This window comes from Ambystoma mexicanum, chromosome 12, assembly GCF_040938575.1.
Source record: "Ambystoma mexicanum isolate Mex_15411 chromosome 12, UKY_AmexF1_1, whole genome shotgun sequence".
NCBI classification, from domain to species: Eukaryota; Metazoa; Chordata; class Amphibia; order Caudata; family Ambystomatidae; genus Ambystoma; species Ambystoma mexicanum.
The window spans coordinates 602,463,263-602,490,147 of NC_090936.1; the positions used below are offsets into that span (position 1 = coordinate 602,463,263).

Genomic DNA, 26,885 nt, shown 5'->3' on the forward strand with positions numbered 1-26,885 from the left:
ATTCAGAAGAATCAAAACTACAAAGAAGTATTAAACCTAAATAGAATTTAAACAGTATGAGAGTAAAAATTGCCAAATTACAGATTATAAAGCAAAAAACTATTTCTGGGCATTTTAAAAATAAAAAATAAAAAATTAGAAGATAAATTAAAAAAGAACTACTCAGACTGCTTAGCTTCATATATTTACACAATTTTAAAAGAAAAATACTATAACAATATCATATTTTCCATCACATATTACATGCTTTAAACATGTCCTCAGGGGTTCTAAAATAGCAGAAAACGGAATGAAAGGTCAGAATATGCAAAGAGAGGAAAAGAGAAGGAGTACCCAAGATCTTAAGGGTATTCAAGACCATGTATACCTAATCCTTCCTATCGTATTCCCAGGTTAACAGCACTGATCTTAAGGGTTCACTTCATCTAATCTTCATAATATTAAGGCCCTTAATGAATCCCGATAAGGCAAGGCCCTCCTGGACATTCTGGGTATTGAGACATTGTTTCCATACTAAATCTTCATTACAACCCAAATGACAATGCTGCAAGGCCGACAGGAATGTAGTCCTTAGCACCGTAACTGATTTGCATTCCAATACTAGATATTTTATTGATTCTGGTTTCAAATGGCAGAACCTACAATCAATTTCCTCAATCGTGATTGGACTCCTTCTAAGAAGAATATCCTTAGTTGGTAAAAGATTCCACCTTTGCCTAAGTAGCAGTCCACCATAATCGCAATTAGAGAATTGAAGCAGAATTGAGGAAAGAGAACCTCAACGCTTATGCTCATGAGCATGATGACTCATTGAGGAGTAAGAGTGGAAGGCATCTGTAGTCAGAATCCAATAATAATCCAGAAGGGACCTCTCAACTAACATTGGGTTATTAACCAATACTTCAAGGCACAAACCAATGTCAGTGAGGATAGATTCGCACCTGTCCTTGAGCTCTATTAGATCTACTGAAGAGCTCACATTCCTACCCATCAGATGGTATAAGGATTCAGGAATAGGGACCATGATTTTAGCATAAAGTCTCAACAGGTGCCATTGCATCCTAGACCATAAAGAGGACGCCCCAAGTTTGCACCTAATTGCTGGTGTTGGCACTACGTTTGGGATGCCGATAATCCATCTCCATATCCTACCCTCTATTTTTTCTAGGTTTTTTAAAACCTATTCTGGGAGATGTCAATTCGAGTCCATAGATTATTTCAGTAACAATCTTCCCTTCAAAGAACATGATAGCTGGTTTTAATGAAAACCTGTCAAATTTGTGATCTATTTTTACAATCTGGAACTCTAACAATTTGGCTTTTTGTAACAGCACCTCTGTGCTGAGTTTGGTTCCTTTAAGCGAGCCAAAGTGGAATCCCAGATACCTAAGGCTTGTTGATGTATTAACTTTAGTCCCTTCAATAGACCAAGAAGATCGAGTGTTCTTCCCTCTCAATCTCATAAATCCCAGAATTTTCGTTTTGGTAGGATTTATGATGAGCCTGTTATCTTTCACATACCCCACAAAGATATCTAGTAGCCTCTGCAGTGCGACCCTTGTTTGATCGAAAATCAAGAGATCGCCTGTATTAGCAAGCCATATGATTTTACACTGGCCTACTTTAGGGGCTATCAAACCTTCATTAGCCAAGTTAACAGCAACATCTGACATGTATTGATTAAAGAGCCATGGGGTTAGTACACAGCCCTGTCTAACACCCCGATAAGAACGGATTCTCCTGGAGACACCGCCTTTCTGATTTAGGCAGATTTGGACCACGCAGTTTTCATACACACCCTGGATCAGTCTCAGGAGGTCTTCTGGCAAACCCCATGTTGCCAGTTTAGTCCAAAGTTCACTGCGATTAATGCAGTCAAAAGTGGGCAATAAATCTATTGAGGCCACAAATGTACATCTCTTTGGCCTCCGCCAAACGTCCTCCTGAATACATTTAAGTACCAGCCCATTAATATTAGTTGCGTGTCCCTTCCGGAATCCCATCTGCATTCTATCAAGGGGGTGCACCAGCTTAGTCCACTCTTCTAAATGCGAGAGTTATAGAGCTGAAAGGATTTTACAATCGGCATCTATTGGAGAGATAGGCCGATCATTTTTAGGGTCTTGCCTACTCCTGCATTTGAAGATAGGGAGAACATGCGCCATGCACCAAGATGGTGGGGTAACTCCTGTGCGGAAGATATCTTTAAATTCCAGATATAGTACGTTCGACCAGAGATTGCGGTCAGCCTTAAAGGTGTTATTAGTTAGGCAGTTCTGGTCAGCAGCACGTGAGCTTTTACATTTCGAGATCAATGTTTCAATAGTGCCAATCTCAAAGGAAGGCTCCCACTTGTTATTATCCATGCTATGATTACTCCAACTCTCCGACTCACCAAGTTCTTTTCCAGATATCCCGAACCTACTTTCAAAGAACTCTGCCCATTCCTCTTCTGAGATGGGATTTAACTGGGAAATCTCATAATTAGAGTCTAGTCCATTAACAAAGTTCCACTTACATGGCCCTAACGAATACATCTAACATGATTTCCGCATCTTGCTGCAATAAGTCATTTTTCACCGACATACCGTATTTTTTTAAATTTCTGCCTGATTTTCCAAATCTGCTCAGATTTAGTAGTTTCATCCAATTCTTTTCTCTGAATTCCTCTCACTTCCCTTCTCATGGTTAATTGTACCAGAGCCAAATCCTGATTATAACACTAGGCATGCCTTGCAGTACCGGTCCAACTCATTCCTGTCCTACAGAAAATACTGGTGACCAATGTACCAATAAGCCTCTGGATTTCGTCTGCATTAAAGTTATTCATTTTCCACTCGAGGGTGATTCTATTCAAAGAGGGTATCCGGTCATTGCATCGAATCCAAAGCATCGACAGACCATACCATTGAAAAAAATGCATTGAAAAATAACATCAAATGCATTTTTTTAATGGTAAAGGGTTTAGTTTAGTAAAAGTGTGTTTTAATGTTTTAAAAAAGGGGGTTGGGGGGAACCCCTCATTTTAAAAAAATGCATTCAATGTTTTTTTTCCGATGCTTTTTTTGTCAATGGTATGGTTGTCGATGGTTTGGCTGTTGATGGAATCACTAGGAACCTTCAAAGATGCCCACATATTCTAATTCAGGGTGTTGATATTTTTAAGTGTCCATCTTATTGCATTCCCGGACACATTAGAAACTACCTGTGGCTGTAGTCTAAACTCTCCGGTATTTTCTACCAAATCAAAGACTGCCATAAGTATAGAATGGTCACTCCATGCATTCTTTGTAACTGAGAAGGATACACATCGTTTAATCAAATAGCTATCAGGACAAATATGAACTAAGAGGGAGGAGCTACTTCCCCAATGCCAAGTGTGCCAAGCTGCCTCGCTATGTTCCATATTTCTCTTCCCTAGCAAAGGCATCAGCCCTAGGGTCCCTAGAACCACATAAAAGGTTTTCCCAGTTTGCCTTTTCACAGAATTACCACAATATTCCAAATCAGCATCATGGAGTTCCCAGGGGGAGTTCTTACAATCATAATCTGCATTTAGATCACCCACCAGTAGGACCCTGCCATTCTGATGCTTCCCAGACCAATTATCCATTGCGTGACACAACATTTCCACAAACAGCTCCACTGTAGCTATCCACCTATGCCAATAGATATTAACAATCCATATTTGTATAAGCCCATCCCCGGAGGTAAGATCCAACCCCAATGCCATAAAAAGTAACCCTTCAATCAACATCCCACTCAACCCAAGAGTGTTTTCCACTGCTATCAGTAGGCCACCTGACAACCTTCCTCCACAACTTCCTTTGGCTGGTTGTATATACATCTTATAGCCATCTAATAGTGGGGCTGTTGTCCTCCAAGTTTTTTGTAAGCAAGTAAAATTCACCTCCCTAAGATTGGCCAAGCAGCTTGGGTTAGTAAATAGAAGATGATTGCCCCAGGTATCCCAAGATTGTAGGCACAAGGGAATAGCTCTATGGTTCATGCCTATAGTGGATAGCTGTCTACGGGACAAGTTTCGGCCATAAGGTTGAGAGGAAGGCAGCCCAATGAATATCCTTTCCTGCCTCCTTCACAGCGTCAGGTCTCACAATATCCTTAGAGTTACCCATCAAACACTCATTGCGTGCAATAAGAGAACAATTATGTATATATATATATTTTTTTTTTTAATGATGTAGTTTATTTATAAACCTTTTCATTTGACAGAGTAGGCATTTAGAAGTTCTGGAATAAAATGTGTCTCAGATGGTTCTTTTGTTAAGTTCCAAGACAGTTTGAAGAAATAAGGTGATTGTATACATGTATTTGTTATTTTTACCACTGAGTAGTGCCGCCCATCTTTCTTCTGTGCCCATTTGTTCCGCTGAAAGTTCGAAAAAGGCACCAAATTGTTCCCGTTGAGTCGAGAGTGACTGGCATTCCATCACGAGGTGGAATAGAGTTTCAGGCGTGGTTTCATCCTTGCAGAAACGGCAGTGATTGTTTGCGAGGGGTATCTGCCTGGTTACAGCAGGATTTCATTTAGTAGGTAACATGTTCAGATGTATTCTTAGGAACGTTGTTTTGATGGTCGGGTCTGGAAATAGTTGGAGGTATAGAGGTAGTTCATGGATTGTTCGAGTGTCTGTGGTGCACTGAAGATTCTGTTGATATGTGTTTTTGATTTGAATGGTTTTTATCCAGTCGTTGCGTTGAAGTTTGATTTTTGCTTGTTGCGAATGGAGAGTTAGAAATTCCTCTCCTCATTTACCATTTCTTCCAGTAGTGTCTGTTTCCATTCTTGGAGCACTGTGTTGTTGAAGGTGTTTGGGTGGACTCTCAGGATGTGTATGGCCAGCGTTTTCTTGTCGGTCAGGATTTTGCGGAATATATCCAGTCTCTTCCAGAGTACCATGGAGGACATTGATTGGGTTGCCATCTCGTATCTTATTCTTGGCATCGGATATGACGGTGGTAGATGGAGAATTTTGCGCCAGAAGATTGCCTCATGCTTCATCCAGTTTATTGACCCTGCATTCAGCATCGCTTCAGTGCCGCAGGTGATAATGTGGATTAATTTTTGTCTGTAGTAAGCAGTAATTGGTTTGAAGGAAAATGTTCCATATGTGCGGTGTAGCAAGCATCCTTGTCGTGCAAGTGTCTGTGATTTCTGTTCAAGTTTATCTAGCCATTGTTTTTCCGATTCGGACTGATTTATTGGAACGCCAAGATATTTGAAGGTGGTAACGGTTTCCAATTGTTTGCCATCAAGGATAAATGTGGCTTGTTTTCTTTTTTTGGATGGAATTTTGGCTAGTGTCATTGTCTTGGTTTTTGTGATGTTAATAGCCAGTTCATTTATACTCATATATCTGCTTAGTGATGTCAGGGCTAGTTGTAGTTCTGAGCTGGTTTTATCAAGAAGGATGATGTCGTCAGCATAGGCTATGAGGGGAACTGGGATGGAGTTTATCTTTGGTGGGTTCGTTAAGGTGCTGAGCATGTGTTCTTGAATGTCTGCTGTGAAAAGGTTATATAGGGTTGCTGCAAGAGGGCATCCTTGCTTTAGTCTGTTTTCCGTTCTGATGGAGTTAGTGGTTGCACCTTGTTTTGATAATATGACCTTAATTGATGTTTTAGAGTATAATAGTTTGATTGGCTACAAGATGTTTGGTGGGCATTTCCATGCTTTCAGTTTGGAACAAAGATTTTCTCTTGATATGGCGTCAAATGCCATATGCAGGTCTATAAAGGAGGCATGTACAGTGGTGTGGTTTGTGATGGCCTCATGTTTGATTAGATTGATTAGTATCAAGTTGATGTTGGTTCCCACGTTTGGAATAAAGCTGGTTTGTCTGGCGGAGAACCTGTCAGTATCTGTTGCCCAAGTGGTCAGATCTTTTAGGAGTGTTGCCGCAAATAGTTTTCCGAGGGGGTCAATTAGAGCGATTGGGCAAAAATGTGCTGGATCGTTGCAGGCTCCTTGCTTGTGGATAGGGACAATTGTGGCAGTCCTCCATGAATTTGGAATTTGGTTGAGTGCATTGATCAAGGTTAAAAGGTTGCACATGAATCTTGCCCAAGCCGGCGGATCTTGTTTGATGACGGCGTTGGAAGTGCCATCCGGTCCAGGCGCTCTTGAGGTGATTAGATTTTTTATCATTTGGATGAAGTCATCGTAATCTGCATTTACTTGCCAACTTGATTTGTTCAGAGTACTTTTTTCGAGGTCTTGCGTTGGTCGGGCTCTGTAGATGTTTGAAAAGTAAAGGGTCCAAGTTTCTTGGGAGACGTTGGCCGTCAATTTATGTTGGTTTTGCGAATTGTCATTTAACAAGTTCCACAATTCTCTGGTGTTATGGGACTTGTAGGTCTTCATAATGTTTTCGGCGTCAGATTGGCGGAGAATTTTTTTTTGGGATTTTCTCCAGTTCGAGTATGTTTGTTTCAGTTTTTTAATTATAATCCTTGGCCACAAACCCACGGACCGCAACTCTCCAGCCCTAAAATCTCTCCACTGGCTCCCGGTTGTTCCGAGGATCAAGTTAAAGACCCTCTGCATTATCCACAAGGGTTTGTGGGGCCTGGGACCCTGCTACCTCAAACTCTCTCTCCCTAAATACCTCCCTGCTAGAGCCCTTCGGTCTTCTAGCTCCGAATCTAAACAGATCATATGTTTTTTGAAGCAGAGAGTGGGAGTTAGATCTCTCTCTTCCGCAGGTGCCTCCCTCTGGAATGTTATTCCTGCCCCTCTCAGCCTTGAGCTGGATCTCCTTAAGTTCCAGAAGCTTCTCAAGACCCTCCTTTTCTCTTCCTCCTTCCCTCCTTTCTCTTCCTCTCCCCCTGCCCTGCTAAGGTTCCCCTCTGCTGCATTTTGACTGGCTGCCTGGTTCTGAGTCATACAGGGCACCATGCCCTCCTCGCCCAGTCTACCCCAGCACTTTGTTCTCCCCTGTTCCCCGCACCAAACCTGCTCTTGCCCTGCCAGGCTCCCTCCCCCTGTACTAGCCTGGCTGAGCCTACACCCCAATTGAGCCCGATCCAGCCCTGTCCTCACAATTAGCATGTGGACCCTCAGTCTCTGCACTGACCATCACTTCCTCCCCTCCGTCTCCCCCCAGCACTTGCATGCTCTCCTCTCTTCCGTTCCCACCTTAGCATTAACGCACTCCACTCTGACTAACACTTCTCCGCCCTACCCCCCGCACTACTTGTTACTGCACCTGCACGATCCGAATGTCACAAGGCCTAGTAGGATTGTTTTTTGTTATTCTTTATCCCTGCCTCGCAACCCCCTCTTTTGTCTTGTGGCACCTTGATACACCATTTGCTGTACATGCGCATTATAAATACCCAATAAATGCAAAATACACACAAAGATTCAGCTGCAGGGCTTCCAGACCATAATACATGCCCCTGTAGCCTTGCACGTCGATGGCGGAAATGCCCTCTTGACTGGCCTCCCAGTCACTCACTTGGCTCCCCCAAAAGTAGTCCACCACGCTGCAGCACGTTTTATTACAGGTGCATGGAAATTTGACCAAATCACCCCTGTTCAATGTGAACTACATCGACTTCCTCTCCAGGCCAGGATACTGAAGTCATCAAGACGCATTCATCATTGTGAGGGGTCATACATGCAAGACGGACACAGAAGTCTCAATGTTTGCCATTTATGAATTGAAAAAGGGTGAGATAAATGCCTACCTTTCCCTTTCCTAACGAGAATGGCCCTACCTAGCAAACTAAACTAAAGAAAGATGACCTAGTGTCCAAAGGTCTCTGACCCTCACACTAATACATACAACAAAATAACACAAGGAATATTGACCGTCCCTTCCTAGCCACTCATTAATTGGCTGATCAGGACAGGAAATCAGGCACCCGGGACAGGAAGACAGGCAGACACACTCCTGTAAGTGCTGTCAGCACACCAGGAGTGTCTATTTTTTGAGCCCCCACCCAGCCACTCATTGATTGGCTGGGGCAGGGCAGGAATACCTCCTGGTGGTGCTGTGAGGCAGCAGAAGTGGTGAATTCAAACAGGTAAGGGAGCCCATGTGTTGCCCACTAGCTCTTTTTCTTGACCCTCCCAGTACCCTTTATCCCATTTTGTTACCCCAAACCCTTTAGCTGCCCCAGACCTGTTTCCCCTTTTCTTGGCCCTAGTCCCATTTATCCCCCTTTGTTGCCCTTTGACACCTTTAGCTGATCCCAGATCCGTTTTGCCCCTTTCCTTAACCCCCACTTCCATGTAACCCCTTGTATTGCATCTTAAGCCTTTCAGCTGCCCCCAGACCTGTTTTGCCCCTTTCCTTGACCCCAGTACAATGTAACCCCTTCTGTTGCCCCTTAACCCTTTTAGATGCACCAGACCTGGTTTGCCCCTTTCCATGGCCCCTAGTCCCATTTGGCCCCTTTTGTTGTGCCTTAACCCCTTTAGCTGCCCCAGACCTGTTTTGCCTCTTCTCTTAATCCCAGTATCAGTTAGCCCCTGTTGTTGCCCCTTAGCCTTTTAGCTGCTCCCAGACCTATTTATCCCCTTTTGTTAACCCATAACCATTTTAGCTGCACCAGTGTGATTTAGCCTCTTTTTGTGGCCCTTAAAGTGCCCCATCTCCATTGTGCACCTTGTCTTGATCCCAAATCCAATTTCACCTCTTGTGTTGCCCCTTAACTCCTTTAGCTACCCTAAACCAATTCTGCCCCTTCTCTTGACCCCCCGTCCCATTTAGCCCCTTTTGTTTCCCCCTAACACCTTAAACTGCCTCCAGTCCCGTTTTGCTCCTTTTCTTGATCCCCCGGTCCCTTTAGCCCCTTTTGTTGATCGTCACTCCTTTAGCCCCTTTTGTTGCCCCAGTCTTGTTTAGTCCCTTTTCTTGCCCCAGTCTCTTTTAGCTCCCATTCTTTCCACCACTCCTGTTCTTGCCCTCCTTGGCCCCTTTTCTTGCCCCAGTCCATGTTAGCCCTTTTTTCTTGTCCCTTTAGCCCTTTTTGTTGCTGTCCCAAATCCCTAAGCTTATTTTCTTGCCTCACCACGTTTTCTTGAGCCCCCCCAACCAGGCCCCTCCCATGTTTCGCTGGGCCATTTAGCCAGGCTCGGCTCATGCTTGGCCCTATGAGCCAGGCCAGACTCCCAGGATCGACCCTGGCTTGGCCCTACCCATACATTCCCTGACTTTCCCAGGCCTACTAGTGAATGCACTCAGGACTGGGGCTACAGGGGCACACAGGAGCACGGTCTGGATACGTTTTTTTTTTTCTCAGCATCAATGATAAACTGTTGCTTTATCATACATGCCCATAAAAAAAGTCATGCCACAGTAAGCAAGGGCTAAACTGGCTGCCTCCAAATTTGTGTTATTTGGCTAGACTGCATTTGGGGGTAGCCCGGGGTGGTGTCAGGGCCTTTCAACTCTTTCAAATGAAAGGGGCCTCGAGCCTCAGAGGGGGCCCCAGCAACCGCCCCCCTGTTGCCAGTCAGCAGTCTTCTAACACTTAATATATACATTTCTCTGTTTTCCTTCTGGGGCTTAGAATGTGCGCTTTGCAGCGCTCACATTACCAGCTGTGTTTTCTCCTCCCACTGGATATACAGAAATGTTATCACCTCACAGCCTTCTAACACTTGTTCCTCCACATCTGCCACTTGCAGACGAAGAAGGGTTTAGAGCTCTTCAGTGGGCATTTAGTATTTAAGCTCCCTGCTGGCTGGCCGTCTTGTGAGAATTGGCCGCTATTAACTTTATCGTTGTCGCCATGGTAATGTACACACTGTTTTCACTCTAAGAAGGGGGACCCATGTTGAAATGGACCCCACCCATCTTCACCCTGGCCTGGGGCAGCCAGTCTAGCCCTTTCTTACTGTGGCATGAAATCTTTTCTGGGCATCCATAATCAACCAAGCATGGTATGTGGTATTACTAGCCTATTCTGGCATTTTGGAGCAGCCAGTCTAGCCCTTTTTTTACTGTGGCTTGCCTTTTTTTCTGGGCATCCTGTTTGGGATGGCAGTGTTGCCATGTGCTCCTGCTTGGTCTGGCTGCCAGTAGAAGTGGTCTAGAGCAGGACATGGACAGTAGTGTGGCCGCATGCTCCTGCTCTGCATCCTCCATGCACAATGGGGTGGGGGGATAGCAGGAGCACGCTCTGTGCCCCACTCCAGACTGTTGACTGTACTGCGGGCCTTATAAGGGACAGAGCAGGAGCACAGAGCTCCATGTCCCACCCTGGTCGAATGTTGCAGGGAGAGGGTACGGAGTCAAGTCATCATCTGGGGGCAGCAACGATTGTGTGTCTGTTTAGCATTCATTTTTCTAGGTGCATTTGGGGGGGAAAGTAGCAGGATTCTTTTTCTGGCTCACATCCCACTCTTGCCATGCTGGATACTTCCCTGCATCTACTGATTTAAGCGGGTTAAGAAAACGAGCAGGAGGGAGCAACCAGACACACAACAGTATTTGAGGACGGGGTGGGAGATGTGTCTTGCGTGACCTAAGAATCGAAAATAGCCAATGAGCCTTTGCAAACCAGGAATCACAAGTGCCTAAGGAACCTTTAAAAGACGTGTGGCCTGTGATGCAACTAAATTAGTGGACTAATATATGTGCTCAAGCTTTCATACCTGGTATGAAAAGAGGCACAATCTATTTTAAACGTTGTGCTAATGGTTCATCAACAGTTTAAAAAAATGCCTACTAGTATTAAAATACTATAAAAATCAAAGTTGGTCCATGTCTGTTTCAATCCCCCAGCCCTTCTGAAATTCATGACTCGTATGTATTCATTTTATTAAACAGGCCATCCAAATTAAAATGCACAACATGTGGCATTTTTGAACGTGCATTTACATCTGACGCAAAATGTATTTCTGGAATGCTGCTAAAAGGGCACACAGTGTAATATGTTTCCCATCAGACACTTATTATAATTGGTTGGATAGACAAATCCATGCGATTTTCTGATATCCGGTCCCCACAGAACCAGTGGCCCCAAACCCCTACACATGACATATATGGAGCAACGAACTCCCTTCGTGGGATTGTTTTCAATTAGGAGGCAGAATAAGGACATTTCAAATGGAGTTCTGCAAGTTTAGAAGCCACCTACAACTATTTTAATTAAGCATAAAAAGAGCAAATGTACATATTTTTGGTGTACACATTTTTATTGAAACATTTATATTACAATAATACAGACTGCCCCTGCCCGTTTTTCTTCTTTCCTTGACTCCCCAGATCCATTAAGCCCCATTAGCTACCCAGACCCCTGTTGACCCTTCTCTTGACCCCAGTCCTATTTAGCCTCTTGTGTCGCCCCTTAACCCTTTTAACTGCCTCAGATCTGTTTTTCCCCTTTCCTTCACACTTGGCCCATTTAGCCAGTTTTGTTGCCCCGTATCCCTTTTAGCTTCCCCAGACCAATTTTGCCCTTCATTGACCCAAAGTCCAATCCAGCCCTTTTAGCTGCCGCCAGACCCGTTTTGTCCCTTCTCTTGACCCCCATTCCATTTAGCCCCTTTTGTTAGCCCTTAACCTCTTTAGCTGCCCCAGACCCGTTTTGCCCTTTCTTTGTCCCATTCCCATTTAGCCCCTTTTGTTGCTCCTTACCCTTTTTAGCTGCCCAAACCTATTTTGCCCCTTTCTTTGACACCCAGTCCCAATTTGCCCCTTTTGTTTCACTTTAACCCTTTTAGCTGCTCCAAACCCAGTGTACCCCTTTCCTTGACCCCAGTCCCATTTAGCCGTTAGCTGCCCAGACCCCTTCTGTCACATCTTTTGACCCCCCAGTCCCATTTTACCCCTTTAACTGCCTGATGCCCGTGTTGCCCCTTTCCTTGATCTCCCAGTCCCATTTAGCTCCCAAGCTTTCCACTGCCCCTCTTCTTGCCCTCTTGTCATGTCCTGGTGCATGTTAGCACTTTGTTCTTGTCCCTTTAGCACTTTTTGTTGCCTCCTCAACCCCTTTAGTTCATTTTCTTGCCCCACCCCCTTGTCTTGTGTCCACCCACCCCCCCCATGTCCCCCAACCAGGCCGCTCCCGGCCCTCCCCTGTGCTTGGCCCTCCGAGCCAAACCAGACACCCAGGTTCGGCCCTGGCTCGGCCAGACCCATAAATTCCCTGACTCTCCCGGGTCGCCCACAGACAGACCAACACCCACTGCGAGGGGACTCACGAGGCACCTTCAGAAAAAGGAGTGGCTGTGTGTGAGTGAGTGACAAAGGGAGGGATAGAGAGCGAGAGGGAGCAGGAACGCTATACAGATATAGAACGAGCGAGAGTGATGTGAGCTGCGGTAGTGAATTAAAGCAAGAGAGGGGCACAGAGCGATAGAGAAGCAAGAGATAGAAAACAAAACAGACATCGCGAGAGAAAGAAAACATGAAATACGGTGGCAGAGTGGATGCGAAATAGAGGGCGACAGGGAAAAAGCCGGAGGGGATAGGGACAATAAAAGAGCGCGAGAGAGGACAAGAAGGCGCGATAGAAGAAGCTGAGCAATCTCGCGGGGAACTGCAGAGCAGAGAGGGGAATGCAGAGGCACGGCGAGTGGAGAGGCGCACTCCAGGGACGCGTGGGTCTCACGTGCACAATTAAGAGTGATGGTAACGAGGAAGGGGCGACTACAAGGAGACATACAAACAGAAAGAGGGAGCGCGCGGGGGTGGGGGGGGGGAAGAAAACGGGACGAGGATACAATCCGCGCAGCCAGTGCTAGAGAGGCAGAGGGGCACAGCCAGAGAGCAAAAGTGTGTGTGTGAGAGAGAGAGAGAGAGAGACACCGCGGGAGAGGGGGCAGGAGACTAGCAGCGGAGTGCAGACATCCTCCGCCTCGGGCAGACACCAGCTGCCTCCCAACTGCTTGCCCGGACACCTGCGCAAATCCTCCTCATTGAAGACGTTGTCTGTGAGTGCGGGAGACCCTCCTCACACTGGACAGCTCCCCTGTAAGGCACAAAGAGCGCTGTCGCGTGAGACAGCATCGGTGCCCCTTCCTCAGTAAGGCACCGAGAGCAGAGCTCCCATTCAACTACTCCTCTCTGAGACCCTGCGAGTCGCTCCGCTCTGGCAACTCCCTGGAGAACTCGCACTCATTCTGCCTCCTCGCTGCGGCCAAGTAGGCAGACTTCACGCCTTTGATCCGCTGCGAGGGACCGGACACCAACCACCTCCTACCCCGGACACCGCCTCATGATGAACTGCGTGGCGGACTTCTTCACCTACGAGACCACCAAGTCCGTGGTGGTGAAGAGCTGGACCATCGGGGTCATCAACCGGGCCGTGCAGCTGCTCATCATCACGTACTTCATCGGGTAGGCTGCCTCTTCTGCCTGCCTGTCTGCGTGCCTGCGTCTCCCTTCCCGCGCGAGCCCGTGTGCGTCACTGCTGTCCCTCCGGGTCCGTGTGGCGGCCCGGGGCATTAATGTGCACAGTATAGCGCCTTAACCACCACAGCCATGATCTTACCGAGCACAGCTCCCAGACTCTGAAGGGAGAAAAGGTGGATTTAAAGGTTTCTAACGCTTGCTGAGGGTGGTGACGTGTCAAACAATGCAAGTGATGATGATTGTGTGGGGGGACACTTGTCTCCCCTTAAGATGTTTTCTGAGTACACCTGCCACGAGGTGTTGTGCCATAAATTGTCCGTGCAGGGCAACGAGGTGGGGTTCTTAAAACCTTTGTGGGTGCAGTGCGCTAGCTACCATTTTAATTTAGCGAGATGGACATTTCCAAATGTGGACGTCATGCAATTATTTGTGTCATCAAAATGAATGCGACCTTTAAAATTGCGGGGTGCATATTCTCCTTCACACAAAGTAAATACCTGTGAAACAAGACCAGCAGACTTCTCCAGCTTTCTGTTTTTCAAGTCTGAGAGGAAAAGGGAGGAAAAAGTAGCACATTCTTTTGTGAAAGGTCGAACATAGCCACAGAGAGAGGAAGGAGTGACTCAGGGAAGGGTGCAGGAACAGTAAAAAGACGGGCAGCAAGCTTCAGAACGCTTGAGTTCGTTTTTTCCTGAAAGCTGCTAGATTGGGGTGCTTGCGGAACAGTTGAGTCTTGCGTTGTTTTTTGAGGGGTGAGGGTCAGTTAATAGGCTGTTGGAGAGTTTAATCGGCTTTGAATAGTTTTTACGGGTGAAAGTATAGGGGTGGGTGATTGATGCAAGGGGCTGGTCCTGAGTATTTATCTGAGGATGGAAGGATAGAGTCTTGGACGAGAGAAGAGGTGCATTTTTAGTTGATAAGGATTGCTGGGGTAACGGGACACCCCTGAGATATGTTTCCAAAAACCCCTGGGTTTGATTGTTTAGGGAGCATTTGGGTATTTGGTTGTTGTTTCTTGAAAGCTGGGGGGATGGGTTGTTGGTGGAACAGTTGGTCCTTGAGCTGTTTTGTAAGGTGTAAACAATGGGTTGCCCGGGGATCCGAGGTGTTTTCTGAGGGCTAGTAGGTTGGGATTCTTAGTGAAGACATGAGTCTTGAGGGCTTTTCCATAGGACAGTAAGAGGCCTTGTTTATTGAATAGTAGAGTCATGAGTTCTTTTAGAAAGCTGCTAGAATGGGTTGTTGGACGAACGAGGATCCTTAGCTTACATTCCAAAATCCATTAAGTTAGGATATTGGTGGAACATGAGCGCCTTCATCTGTTTCCCAAAAGTCAAGGGTTTGGATTGTTAAAGGAACAGCAGAGCTTTCAATTAGGTGAGACTGGAAGATTGGCTCTGTGCAGGAAATAGCACGTTTTTAATAGTTTGAGGGTGACAGGATGGGTAGGTGTTGTTGATGGGATAGATGGTTCTGCAGGCATTGAGAGGGGAAGGATAGATTGTCGGAAGAGGAAAGAGGTGGATGTTTTGATTTCTGAGGATTGTTGGATAAGCAGGGAATCCATGAGTTGTTTTCTCAAAGCCAGTGGGTTGGATTGTTGCAGGTACAGTTGAGTGGCGGGTTGTTTTTTTGAGTACCGGCAGATTAGGTTGTTGTGGGAACATGAGCCTCTTCACTTGTTTTCTGAAATCAACCGGCTGAGTTGTTCAGGAACAGCTGTCTCAGGAATGGTCTTTTGAGGCACGAGGGATGGGTTCTTTGAGTAACTAGTGGATTTTCTATGGTTTTTCTAAAGGATTAAGAATGAGGGTGACTGATTGATGGAATGGGTGGGCATTGACTTGGTCTCTGATGTGCAACCGATCGGTTGTACTGGGAACTTTTAGATCTTGAATTATTGAAGTTTTTTATTTCGTGAACAGGCAACTGTACAATGTTTCTCCAAAGGAAAGCATGATGTCTTCATTGGTAAATAGGACAGTCCTAGGTTGTTCATGAAAGCCGGTAGATTTGGTTGTTGGAGAGACATGCGTCTCTTGAGCTGTTTTCTCAAAGTCAATACTTTAGGTAATTTGGGACCCAGTTGGATCCTAAATTGTTTTCTGAAGCTGACAGAGAAATTAGCAGTTTTTGAATTCCTTTCTGTTGGTGAAAGGATGGGGATGGGTTCTTGATAGAATACAAGGACCTCGAGTTATTCATGGTGGCCGGAGGGCTATTTTGTTCCAGGAGCTAGTGAGTTTCTGTCATCAGAAGCATCTGTTGTTTTGCGGAATTAGTCATTCTTCAGGTGTGTTGTGAGGGTTAGGGTAGGCTGGTTTTCTTAGAGAACAGGAAAGGTCTAGTCTTCAAAGGTCTGAATGCTGGTTTGTTTGCGAACATGAGAGACTTGAGCAATCTTCTGAAAGTCGGTCCTGTAGGATGGGTTGTTTGGGCGCAGGTGAGGTATTAATGGGTTTCCTGAGCCTGGAAGAATGGATCGAAAGAAGAGGGTAGTCTTGTCTTGTTTTCCCAAGATTGATAAACTGGATTTTCGATTGATTCAGAGACTCTTAAATTGTTTTGTGAAGGATGTAGTTTGGGTTGTTGATGCAACATGTAAGGCTTGAGGTATTTTTTAAAAGACAGTAGGCTGGGTTATTGGAAGAATGATGGGTCTTGGGTCATTTTACCGAAAGACAGCACTGTCGCTTGAGTTGTCTAGGGAACAGACGAGTTTTTTGCTGTTTCCCTATGATAGACAGCATGGGTTGCTTGGTGATTAAGAAACTCTTGCATGGATTCCGATTGGCTAGCAGGTTGAGGTATTTGTGGAGTTGGTGTGAGCAGCTTTAGTTGTTTTTAGAAAGCAATCAGTGTGGGGGAAAAGGTGTGTTTTCAGTGGTTTTCTGGTGAGATGTAGGTTGGGTTTTTTGGGGAAAGTGTATGTCTACAGTTTTATTCTGGTGGTTAGTATGTGCATTGTTGGGGAAAATGGTGTGGCCAAGTAGAAACAGTTTTGCATATATTCTTGGTTGCGTTTGTGTGTATGTGCACATATAATAGTTTTGCGACGTGCATGCACTGGACATAGGACCTGAGCAAGTTAAAGTGAGGTTTGAGATGGCACACAGGCTGCCAACCAACATGCCAAGGAAGGTGAAATGAACAACAGTGATTTTCTTGTCACACAATGCACTCTGTCAGAACCAGAAACTTCAGGCTTCCAAGAACCCTTAGCACTTCACTTAAGCTGACGAATGAGGCCCGCACTCTGAACCCCTTCCTTCCTGTGCCATTTCAGAGAACCTTGTTGCGTACAGTGTTCATTGTATATATTTGAAAGACAGAGGGAGAGAGAGAGAGAGAGAGACAGAGAGAGACAGAGAGAGAGAGAGAGAGATTGGCTGTGTCAATTTGCACATGGGAGCTGTATGCAAAGGCAATAATTTGGGGCAGGGCATGCTGTGTATTGTTATAACGTTTCATGCCTTACTTTACATTTGAATGTTTTATGTATGTCATACCTTGTCATGTCTTCCAATGTCATGCTAAACCTTACTACACGTGGCTTCTCTATTCTTTGTGCTGTCACTAACCGGTTCACCATTCTACCTTCTGCCTTATATTACACACATTGGGCCTCATTACACGGACGGCGGTAAGGGTTAACGGTCACCGTTAATGGCAACGGTGACCGTTAACCCTTACCGCCGTACTACGAGGTCCCTTTGCGGGTTGGAGGATTTAACGCCTGCTTCTTGCAGTCGTTAAAATCCAACCCGCTAAGGGACCTCGGAGCTAATTACGGCACCGCAAAATTGCGGTGGCGTAATTAGCGCCTTCCCCATTTCCATAGAGCCCTATGGGGCAGAAATGGGAATGGGGAAGGGCAATGGCGGAAAGGGGATTTACCGCCCCTCCAACCTTGGAATGGGGCGGTAAATCCCCTTTCCGCCAAGGCGGTGCCGGTATTTTACCGGCATGAGCCATGGCGCTAATAGCACCATGGCTCACTGCCTACCGTGTAATGAGGCCCATTGACTAAACACTATCACACTGCAGATGAACATCAGCCAGGAGCACCTCTTGTGCACACACTAATACCATTTATTTATTAGTTAATTATAATGTGCCTATACACAAGTGTTTCGAGGCGCAACAAGGCAAGGGGTTGGGGAATGGGGAGACAAAAGGTAGCGATCTTACTAGGCCTTGGGACATTCAGATCATGCAAGTGCAGTAACGAGAGGTACAGGGGGAGAGGGGGTGGGGGAAGAGCAGGAACACGGCAGAAGGGCCAGAGAGAGAAGGAGAGGACTAGGAGAGGCCAGGTGGGGGAACACAAGCTAAGTGCGAGGTAGGTGGCTGGAATGGCTCAAGGTCATCCAGGTAGTGCAGGAGGGTGGGCAGTAAGGGCAAGTGCAAGAAAAGGAGGAGGGTTGGGGGGTCGGTCAGGGGAGACCAAGTGCAGGGTTAGGCTGGACAAGGGGAGGGGTCTGGTGCCCTGTATGACTCTGAAAGAACCAGGCTGCCAGCCTAGGACAGAAGGGGGCAATTGAGGAAAGGAAAAAGAGAAAAGGAAGGTCTTGAGGAAGCTCCAGCACTTAAGGAGATCCCGCTCAAGTCTGAGAGGGCCAGGGAGGCCATTCAAGAGTGAGGGAGCTGTAAAGGAGAGAGATATACTCCCCTTTCTCTGCATGGCAAAGTGTCTGATCAGCAGAGAGTTAGAGCTAGATGACCAAAGGGCTCTAGCAGGGAGGTATTTAGGAAGAGAGAGTTGGATGTATTGGAGTCCCAGTCCCCAGAAAGCCTTGTGGATGATGCAGAGAGTCTTAAACGCAATCCTTGCTGCAACCGGGAGCCAGTGGAGAGATTTAAGGGCTGGAGAGATGCAGTCCCTGGGCTTGAGGCCAAGGATACGTCTTGGAGCTCAATTCTGCATTAGTTGAAGGGGTGAAGGGAGGAGTTAGGCAGATTGAGGAAGAGGCTGTGGCAGTAGTCAGGCATGGAGAGGATCAGAGCTCTGGAGACATTGAGTTTCTGGGGGAAGGTCAGGAAAGGGAGAATGCCTCGGAGGAGGTGTAGCTGGAAGTGGGCCTTCTTGGCAACATCTGAGATGTGAGGGGAGAAGGAGAGAGAGGAGCCGAAGATGACACCAAGGTTTTTTGCTTCAGAGGAGGGTGAGGGGAGGGGGCCCATAGAGGGTGGCCATGGTTCTATGTGATTATAAAAAATACATTGCAGAGAGGGATGTTTCACCTAATACAAAAACAGCAAAACAAGTTTTTTTTTCTTTCTATTTGCGTGGTCCTCCCAAACCCCCATTTCCCTATATGTTTAAGCCCACCCCAACCCCCTCCCCACCAGTTTTCCCCCTTACCCCACCCCCATCTATGTTTCCACAAAAAGCTGGTGGTGTTTTGGCTGTTTTTGTTTCGTTATTAATTCTCTATCTGTAATTGTTTTCTCTGTAATCACTGGATACTGGTGGCGAGAGTGTGGAGCAGGGGTCCCAATGAGAAGGATCTCATTCTTACTGGCATTAAGGCAGACATCGTTGGTGGTGCACCATGCCAGAATCACAGAAAGGCATTCAGGAATGAGCAAGGAAGGGGAGTAGGCAGAGGAGGGTAGCTTGAGGGAGAGCTGCATGTCATCTGTATAACACTGGAAGGTAGGAGGGAAGGTGGAGATCAAATGAGCTAGAGGGGCTAGGTAGATATTGAAGAGCCAGGGTGAGAGGATAGATCCCGGGGGGACACCACAGGTTGAGAGAGAGATAGTCGAGAAATAAGGGCACAGTTGAACTTGGGAAGGTCGGTCCGAAAGGAAGGAGGTCTACCAATTCAGTGGCAAGTTCGTGATGCCAAGGCTGTCACAGAGTTGATTTATAAGGATGGCATGATTGAACGTACCGAAGGCAGAGCAAAGGTAAAGAAGGATAAGAAGGGAAGGAGAACTGGAATGGACGTTAGAGAGCAGGTCTTCACGGGTGTTCAGGAGAGCAGTGTCCGTGCTTCTAATATGATATGATATGATAGGTTATTTATAACGTGCTTAATACCTAGAGATTTCAAAGCGCGGACCCGGGGATCGAACCTGTGTTGCTCCGTATGGCCTTGCTTCCAAGTTGAGCACGTTGCCTTTGAGCTATCCTCCCAAGACAAAGCCAGCTTGGTGGTCGTGGCTGCAATGAACAGATTCAGTGTGGTGGATAAGCTGGGAGATGGACAGCTTCTCCAACAGTTTTCCCAAGAAAGGGGTAATGGAGACAGGGCAGCAGTTAGCTAGACAGAAAGGCTCTGCAGAAGGCTTTTTTTTAGGAGAGGGTGCACAATGGAGTGCTTGAGGAGTGAGGGGAGGGATCCAGGGGCAAAGGAGTGATTGCAGAAATCGGCCAAGACTGGAGCAAGGGAGACAATGTTGTCCATGATAGTTCTGGAGGAGCGGGGGAGAACCTGTTTGGATGAGACTTTCATAGAGCAGACTTATCTAGAGACCTCATCAGGTATTATGGGAGAGAAAAAGGGGCGAAGGTGGGGGAGGACAGAGAGACGGTGAGGGAGAAGGGTGTGGAATAATAGAGAGAGAGGAGAGCATGTCCTGAGTTCTGGAAGTGAAGTGAGAGGCCAGAGAATACAGAGCACCAGGGAGAGAGGGGGAGAAGTGGAAACTGCAACTGGGTTGGCAAGTTCTTTGAAGATTTTCAAAAGTCTGCCATGTTGTTAGTGGCCGCAGAGATGCAGGCTTGGATATAGGCTCTCTTCTTAGAGCCGATGAAGAGTCTGTATTGCCTTTGGAGCAGGGCGGCAGGCCCGTTTGTCAGAGGATGTACTTGAAGCCTGCCACTTCCACTCAGCCACTCTGCACTTGCGTTTCATAGTGACCAGGTCAGAGTCACACCAGGAGTTGCACTTAGAGGCAGGTTTCATGCCGATCCTCATGACAGGGGCAGTAATGTCCAGAGTGTTGGAAATGGAGAGGTGAAGGTTAGTGAGGGCTGAGTCAGGGTGAGAGTCAGTGGAAGGAGTAGGAGGGCGAGTGAACTCTACTTTTCCACCAGCCACCCCTGACCCATCCTTACTCTCAGGGCAGAATTTCTTATTAGCACACCAAGCAGAATACCTGCAGCTGGACATCCCTTCTCTACATACATATCCTAAGTGCCATCACCAAAGGTCACCTAGAAACATACCAGCGCACAGGAAACAGGTAATTCCGGTCTGCACTCATCACTACTTCAGGTTTCACATCTTGCCTCTCCCAATAACTTCCCATTGCCCCTCTTTTACAGGATGTAGACCTAGAAAGCTTCCAAAAAAGTCAGATGTTGTGCTGTTCAACATTACTATACGTACATTCAGCCCTACATATAAGGGGTGTATCGGCCACTTTCACACCATAAAAATTGGCAAATACTCCCAAAAAATAAAAACAGGGAGTAGGAATACTCCCAACAAAAAATAGGAAAAAGACATGTAGAATCTTGCACCCCTGCTTTCACCATCACAGCTCCATGCATATGTTTCGACCAGTAGTGCACGTAGTACCACTGGAAGAAACTACTATTATAACTGCTTGATCGGAAGAAGTACACATGTATATTTAATGTGCAGGAATAACTAGGTGCAAAGAAATACATCTTGCAAAAACATTTCTGTTTTTTCAGTTTAGACATAGTTTTACTAGTTTATAAAATATACTCATTGGGAACTGGACTTACATTTTTACTCCCTAAAAAATCATTTTACTCCCAACTTTAAAAATAGGGAGTAAAATACTCCTACTTCCAATTCTTATATGGAGCACTATGTACATTGCATTACATAAAGGCTTGGATGTGTTTACGTGTAGACGTGTGTGTGTGAGCGTATGACTATGGTATGTTTACATATGTAGATTTGGTGGTGTGTGCTTGCACACATAGGGAATGTTGGACGCAAGGACAAAAAGGCATGGTTGTGTATATACATACATGTGTCTGTGAGTGTTTCTATATATTGGTATATTTGATACATGGGCCTGGGAGGATATGTTATGAGCAAAGTGTTCACCGCCAATATTGCTCCAGACTACATTAAGAAAGTTTAAATCCCAGCGGGGTCATTTTAGCCCTTCAACACACCAAGGTGGATAAATTGAGTACCATTAAATTGGGTTATATTAACAGCTATTACTATAGCCTTCAGAAGGCGCAGTAATTTGGCTTGAAGCACTATATAATTATTTGATTATTATATTATCACTACAAGCATCCGTGTGTGTATAAATATACATAGTTTGTGTGTAAATATATACCTTGTAGTACGTGTGTTTATGTGTAACTTGTCATGGTTATGTATGCATCTGTGTGTGTACACATAGGCATGCATATACATGTGGTATACATCTAGTATGGCAGTATATAAGTATAATGTGTATTTTGTGTCTGTTTAGTGCATACTTTAGTGCAATGGTGCTTGTTTCGCGTGTTATAAAACTGTATTAACAAATAAATAAATAAAGACAGTACCACCTAATTTATTTCACCAGTTTGAATTATAGGTAAATGCTTTGGATTTTGAAAGCGACTTCTAGAGTTTGGCTCACCCAATTTTTAAAGTGCATGCACAGTAAAGGTAAGTGCTAGGTGTTGAACCACATATTTTAGAGCTGTACATCCCGAAAGCATGTTGTTTGAGATCAAGGAAAACTCAATATAAAAAACGATTTTGATCATTCTACCGTTACAGGAAAAGGTCCATGGAAGTTCACCAGTTTTGCAAGTATGCTTCAGTGTGGCCAGATCAGGGGCTTAACACAAATGCCAGAGACATCCATCAATGGTCGCTCCGTTGCACACGCTTCAGGCGTGTCTGCTCAAAACATGGACTACTCAATTAATTACATAAAACAGTACCATCTGTGTTTAAAAAAATGTAAAAAGAAAATAATTAGAGAAATTAAAAAAGGAAACATGAATGGATCTACTATACACATTAACAAATAGTAAAACAAACATAGCATTCTAATACATTAATTAGTGGAACAAACTTGCTAATTAATGCATACATTCTTGTCAAGTCAATAACAATAAGGCAATTTAAAACATATATGTGGATGATATATTATGACTTTATATTGCTTTAAATATTGATGTGAATATACTTCATTGAAACAGTCCAGCATTCAACCAAATGGTCCTTTATATGAGACTCTAGATTTTACAGCCCAATGCCCTTCTTTGCGGCTGTGTGGACCCTAATCTCACAAAAAGAAATTACAAATGTCAAAGTCTTTATACAAAATAATGTACAAGAAATTTATAGACACTAGCCAAAGAAAGACAGCTGGACACAATACCTTATAGTGCACAGATTCCAATTTAGACAGTGGCTGTGTGACAAGAAAAGGATTGTTTGTGGGTCCACTTTTTGCAAACGATTTGTGATTCTAAGTGGTTGGTCGATTTGCTGTGCAAGGAGCGTGTACCACCAGATGTGTGGAGCTCAGCCACCAGGCACACTGGTGTGCTATTTGTGACTGCGTTCTAGATGAAACCTGTAGTCTTGAACAGTATCCTGGCCTGGAGAGAAAGTCAATGTAGGTCACATAGGATCGGGGTAATTCAATACGATTTCTGCACACACATAATAAGGTGTTCTTCACCATGGTGGACTTATTTTAGGGGAGCCAACTGAGTGGCTAGGAGCTCCACCAGCAGGGCGTTTCCCCCATCGATCTGTGAGACCCAAGGGCCTGCATTATGGTCCGGAAGTCTTGTAGCCGGATAGAGGGCTTGATTTGGTAAATGATGTAGATTTGGAGTCAGGCTGTTTGCATCCTCTTGGCTATCTGTTTCTGGAAGGACAGGCTGGTGTTGATGTAGAAGCCTAAGGATTTTGCTGAATACGAAAGTTGTGGATCAAATTCTTCTAGGTGTATATCATTCAGCCATTGTTGGACAAGTTGTTTTTTAACATGGGGAAAGATGAAGTCGAATTCAGTCTTGGAAGAGTTAAGCTTGAAGTACGCAATCTGCATCCAGGACTGGATGATGGCTAGGTAATTGCGGTGACAGCTGATGTCCTGTGGGCTTTTTACTCTCATATATATTTAAGTATCTCCTGCGTATTGGGTGGTGAACTTCAAAGAATAGGTAACAATTTCTGAAAAATTTGCTAAGCATTGGAAGACTTAAGAACAGAAGACCTGTTAATAGGGGAATTTTGGATTGCTGGCTTATATTTCCACAAATGTGCACCAACCAAGTAAAAAGGCTCAACATAGTCTTAAATAATTCCATGAAGTTGCAACTCCTGCTAGCTGCAAGTGGATTGTCTGTATAATTGAGGCACAGGGGAAGTATTCCAAACAAGCCTCAAACCAGCAATATCTGTAACAGCACAAATAGCCATATCCCTAGGGATTGATTCAGGATTAAAGATTTAAGTAAATACCCGGGTGCTCCCCAGGAAAAAGCTCATGGCTGCAAGTTAAAGCTCCAAATGTTAATCTGTAAACATTGGAAATGAGCTCCACCATCAGTATAAGAGGGATGACTGGATATTTTAGCATATACCACACGAATAAAGTGCATTTCACACAGGTCTTCGCTAAATGTAGCCACATCTAAAAACAAATACCAGACAAAACGTATCAGTGGCTCGAAAGTATAAAGCTCATAAATTTGCAATCTCACAGGCTGTCAATTAACAAGCGGTCATATAATTGACTGAAACTGTATATTTGTCTTGACCATAAAAGTGATTCTATTTTTGTAAGATCTGTGACCCAAGATCGCTTAATTTCTGACAACCCCACATCTAAAATGATATTTGGAATAGCATTCGATCCTAATTTTAATAAGGTTTTTTTGCTTTGCTACGACCTCCCTTAGTCATATACATGGTAAGATTAGGGGCTCATTACAAGTTTGCTGGTAACCCTCTGGTAATTCTGGCTGGTTACCAGCAAACTCACCTTACCGTTATGGGTGCCGTCAATGGCGGTTAATTCCCGTTCCATGGGGTCCCATAGGAATCCATGGAATGGTCTCGCCACAGTCACTCGCACCGGTACTGGTGATTGCGACAATTATTTGCTGGTAGGGGCCAATACTACCAACAGGTCAGGCCTGCCGGTGGATCAGAGCCCCTACCAGCAAACTCAGAGTGTGCCGGTCTGGTCAAAATGCCAGAGCCAGTATTATAGGGTTACTAGGAAGCTAGATGGATGGTTCAGCAGTTCACCCAAACAATTATTTAATTAAAAAACAATTCTAAAACAGTAGTCTTGTGACAAAATATCCTTATCGATGGAATTCAGAATTACCATATATGAATCAGCCAGTCAAAAAAACGACAAGGAATATTAGTGTTCTTTTCAGTGGTGGTGAAAATCATATGATGCTCAGTTAATGAAAAGTCATGCTTCAGTAAGAAATATACAGCTGCTACACTAAAACATCAGTCTAGTGAGGTAATACTACTTATCATTTGTGCCTTATCAAAGATAACAAGTAATACATGTCATGCCACAGTAAGCAATGGCTAGACTGGCTGTACCAAAATGCCAGTCTAGCCAGGTAATGACACACATGAACTTGCCTTTGCCTTAAAATACCAGTAAAACATGAAAAGTCAATAAAGGATGTGTCCTAAATGCTCTAGTGAACCCCATTCTCCCAGGGCCTTACACACACATACACCCAAGTAGTCATCCCCTTTCACCCACCCATACATTTCCTCTCACATTCATTCACACTGCATTCACCACACAGGCATGCACCCACCCACCAAGAACATTCACACACACAATCTCATTGATACCCAGTCACCCACCAGTCACTCACCCATGTACCTTCTTTCACATACACTCACACTGGCACCCATCCACCCAGAACCTTTACACACACACACAGACATACACACACTCCTACTTACCCACCAGTCATTCACCCATAAACCTCTCCATTCCACTTGCACTAAATTCTCCACAGAGAAACACACCCACCCAGAACATTCAAACCCACACTATCACATTCCTACTCATTCACCCACTATTCACTGACCCATACACCTTCTCTCGTGTCCACTCACACTACATTCTCCACACTGACACGTACCCATCTGCAACATTGAAACACACTATCACATTTATACACTTTCATCCACTAGTCACTCACTCACTCATACACCTTCTCTTACATCCACTCTCACTGCATTGTCTACACAGGCACACACCCATCCATCCAGAACATTCAAACACACACTACCACATTTTTTCTCATTCACCTACCACTCACTGACCCATAGCACATACATACATCTAACACGCACTTCACACATCCAAAAAACATATCACATCTTTTTTTTTAAAAGCCTTCTTACCTATTTTTCCAGCTTTGGTCCGTCACTCCAGGCTACCCTCGGTTCCTCCATGCTGCTCACAAACAGGAACGGGGAAGTTGGGAGAGCTTCCTAGTTCCTGTATATGAGCCGCAGGGAAGCCAGAGGAGAAGGTGTTGGATATGAACGTGGCATGTGACACGTACCACATGTCACGGTTAGCCTCATCGCCCACTGAGTGCTTCCTTCTCGCGCTGCAAGACCTGGCCCAGCATTCACCCTGATGGGTGAGGAGTGGGCTGGGGCCTCCTCAGACCTGGTGAGGTGGGGCCCCCTTTGCCGCAGGGTTGTGCGGGGGCTCCTGCTACTCCATTGCCCAGGAGCTTCCGTTTTGTAACAGGGATAGCAAGGGAGACCGCAGGGCTAGCAAGGGAGACCCCAGGGGCCGCACCTGTGACCCCTGGCGACCCCCACATGACATCCCTGGTAAAGAGCCTCCTGAAGCCCCTTGGATCTTTTTTTAGGTAGAACATACTGTGCACTGGGTATACAAGTTATATTTGTCTGAGTTGTTGGGGATACATGGTACACAACACAATTGCAAATTACAGAATGTATGGAAATAGGTTTATTATTTAGGAACAACAAAAAAACAGAAGTGAAAATTGGCAATAATATGTCTAAAATAGACTCATCCATTTTATAATGCAAATCTCTAGGGGACCATAATCTAATGGGCTTAAATGAGTCCCAATATTAGCGTTTTGAAAAAGCAAAAATGCACAACATCTTCTAATTACCTTAGTATGGGCCTCATCACAAGTCTGGCAGTAATCCGGTGCAATTTCTGCCGAGTGGAAATAGCGTTACTGCCGGGTCGTGTAGCGGTATTAGCATAGCAGCACAACCTGGCATGAACGCACACCCGACTCCGGCGGTAACGCTATTCGTGCCTGTTGGAAACTGCGCCGAAATAAGAGCTACCGCCGAAATATCGGGCAAACAGCACTACCGTTCGCCGGAATGGGAAGCATTGCGGCAGACATTTTGAAAAAAACAGTCCATCAAATATCTCCACTTCCTGTAGCCATCCGGACCTGGAAACACGCCATTCAGGAGAGGATCAGAGGCAAGGTGGCTGAACATCGTCTTAGGAACCCTAAGTTTAGTGTGGTGTAGCTGGTGGTACTCACCAATGAGGTTGTTGCTCACAGTGATGAGCTACATGGTATCAGGC

General features: G+C 45.3%; 1 protein-coding gene across 1 annotated transcript in view; it reads left to right on the forward strand.

Moving 5' to 3' along the window:
- The first annotated feature begins 12,735 nt into the window (after nt 1-12,735).
- The window catches only part of P2RX3 (purinergic receptor P2X 3), a 338,535-nt gene continuing 324,385 nt past the window's right edge, over nt 12,736-26,885 (forward strand). The window contains exon 1 of the mRNA XM_069629000.1: nt 12,736-13,319. Coding sequence (XP_069485101.1) covers nt 13,198-13,319 — 122 coding nt within the window. The 5' untranslated portion in view covers nt 12,736-13,197. The remainder of the gene's footprint in view (nt 13,320-26,885) is intronic.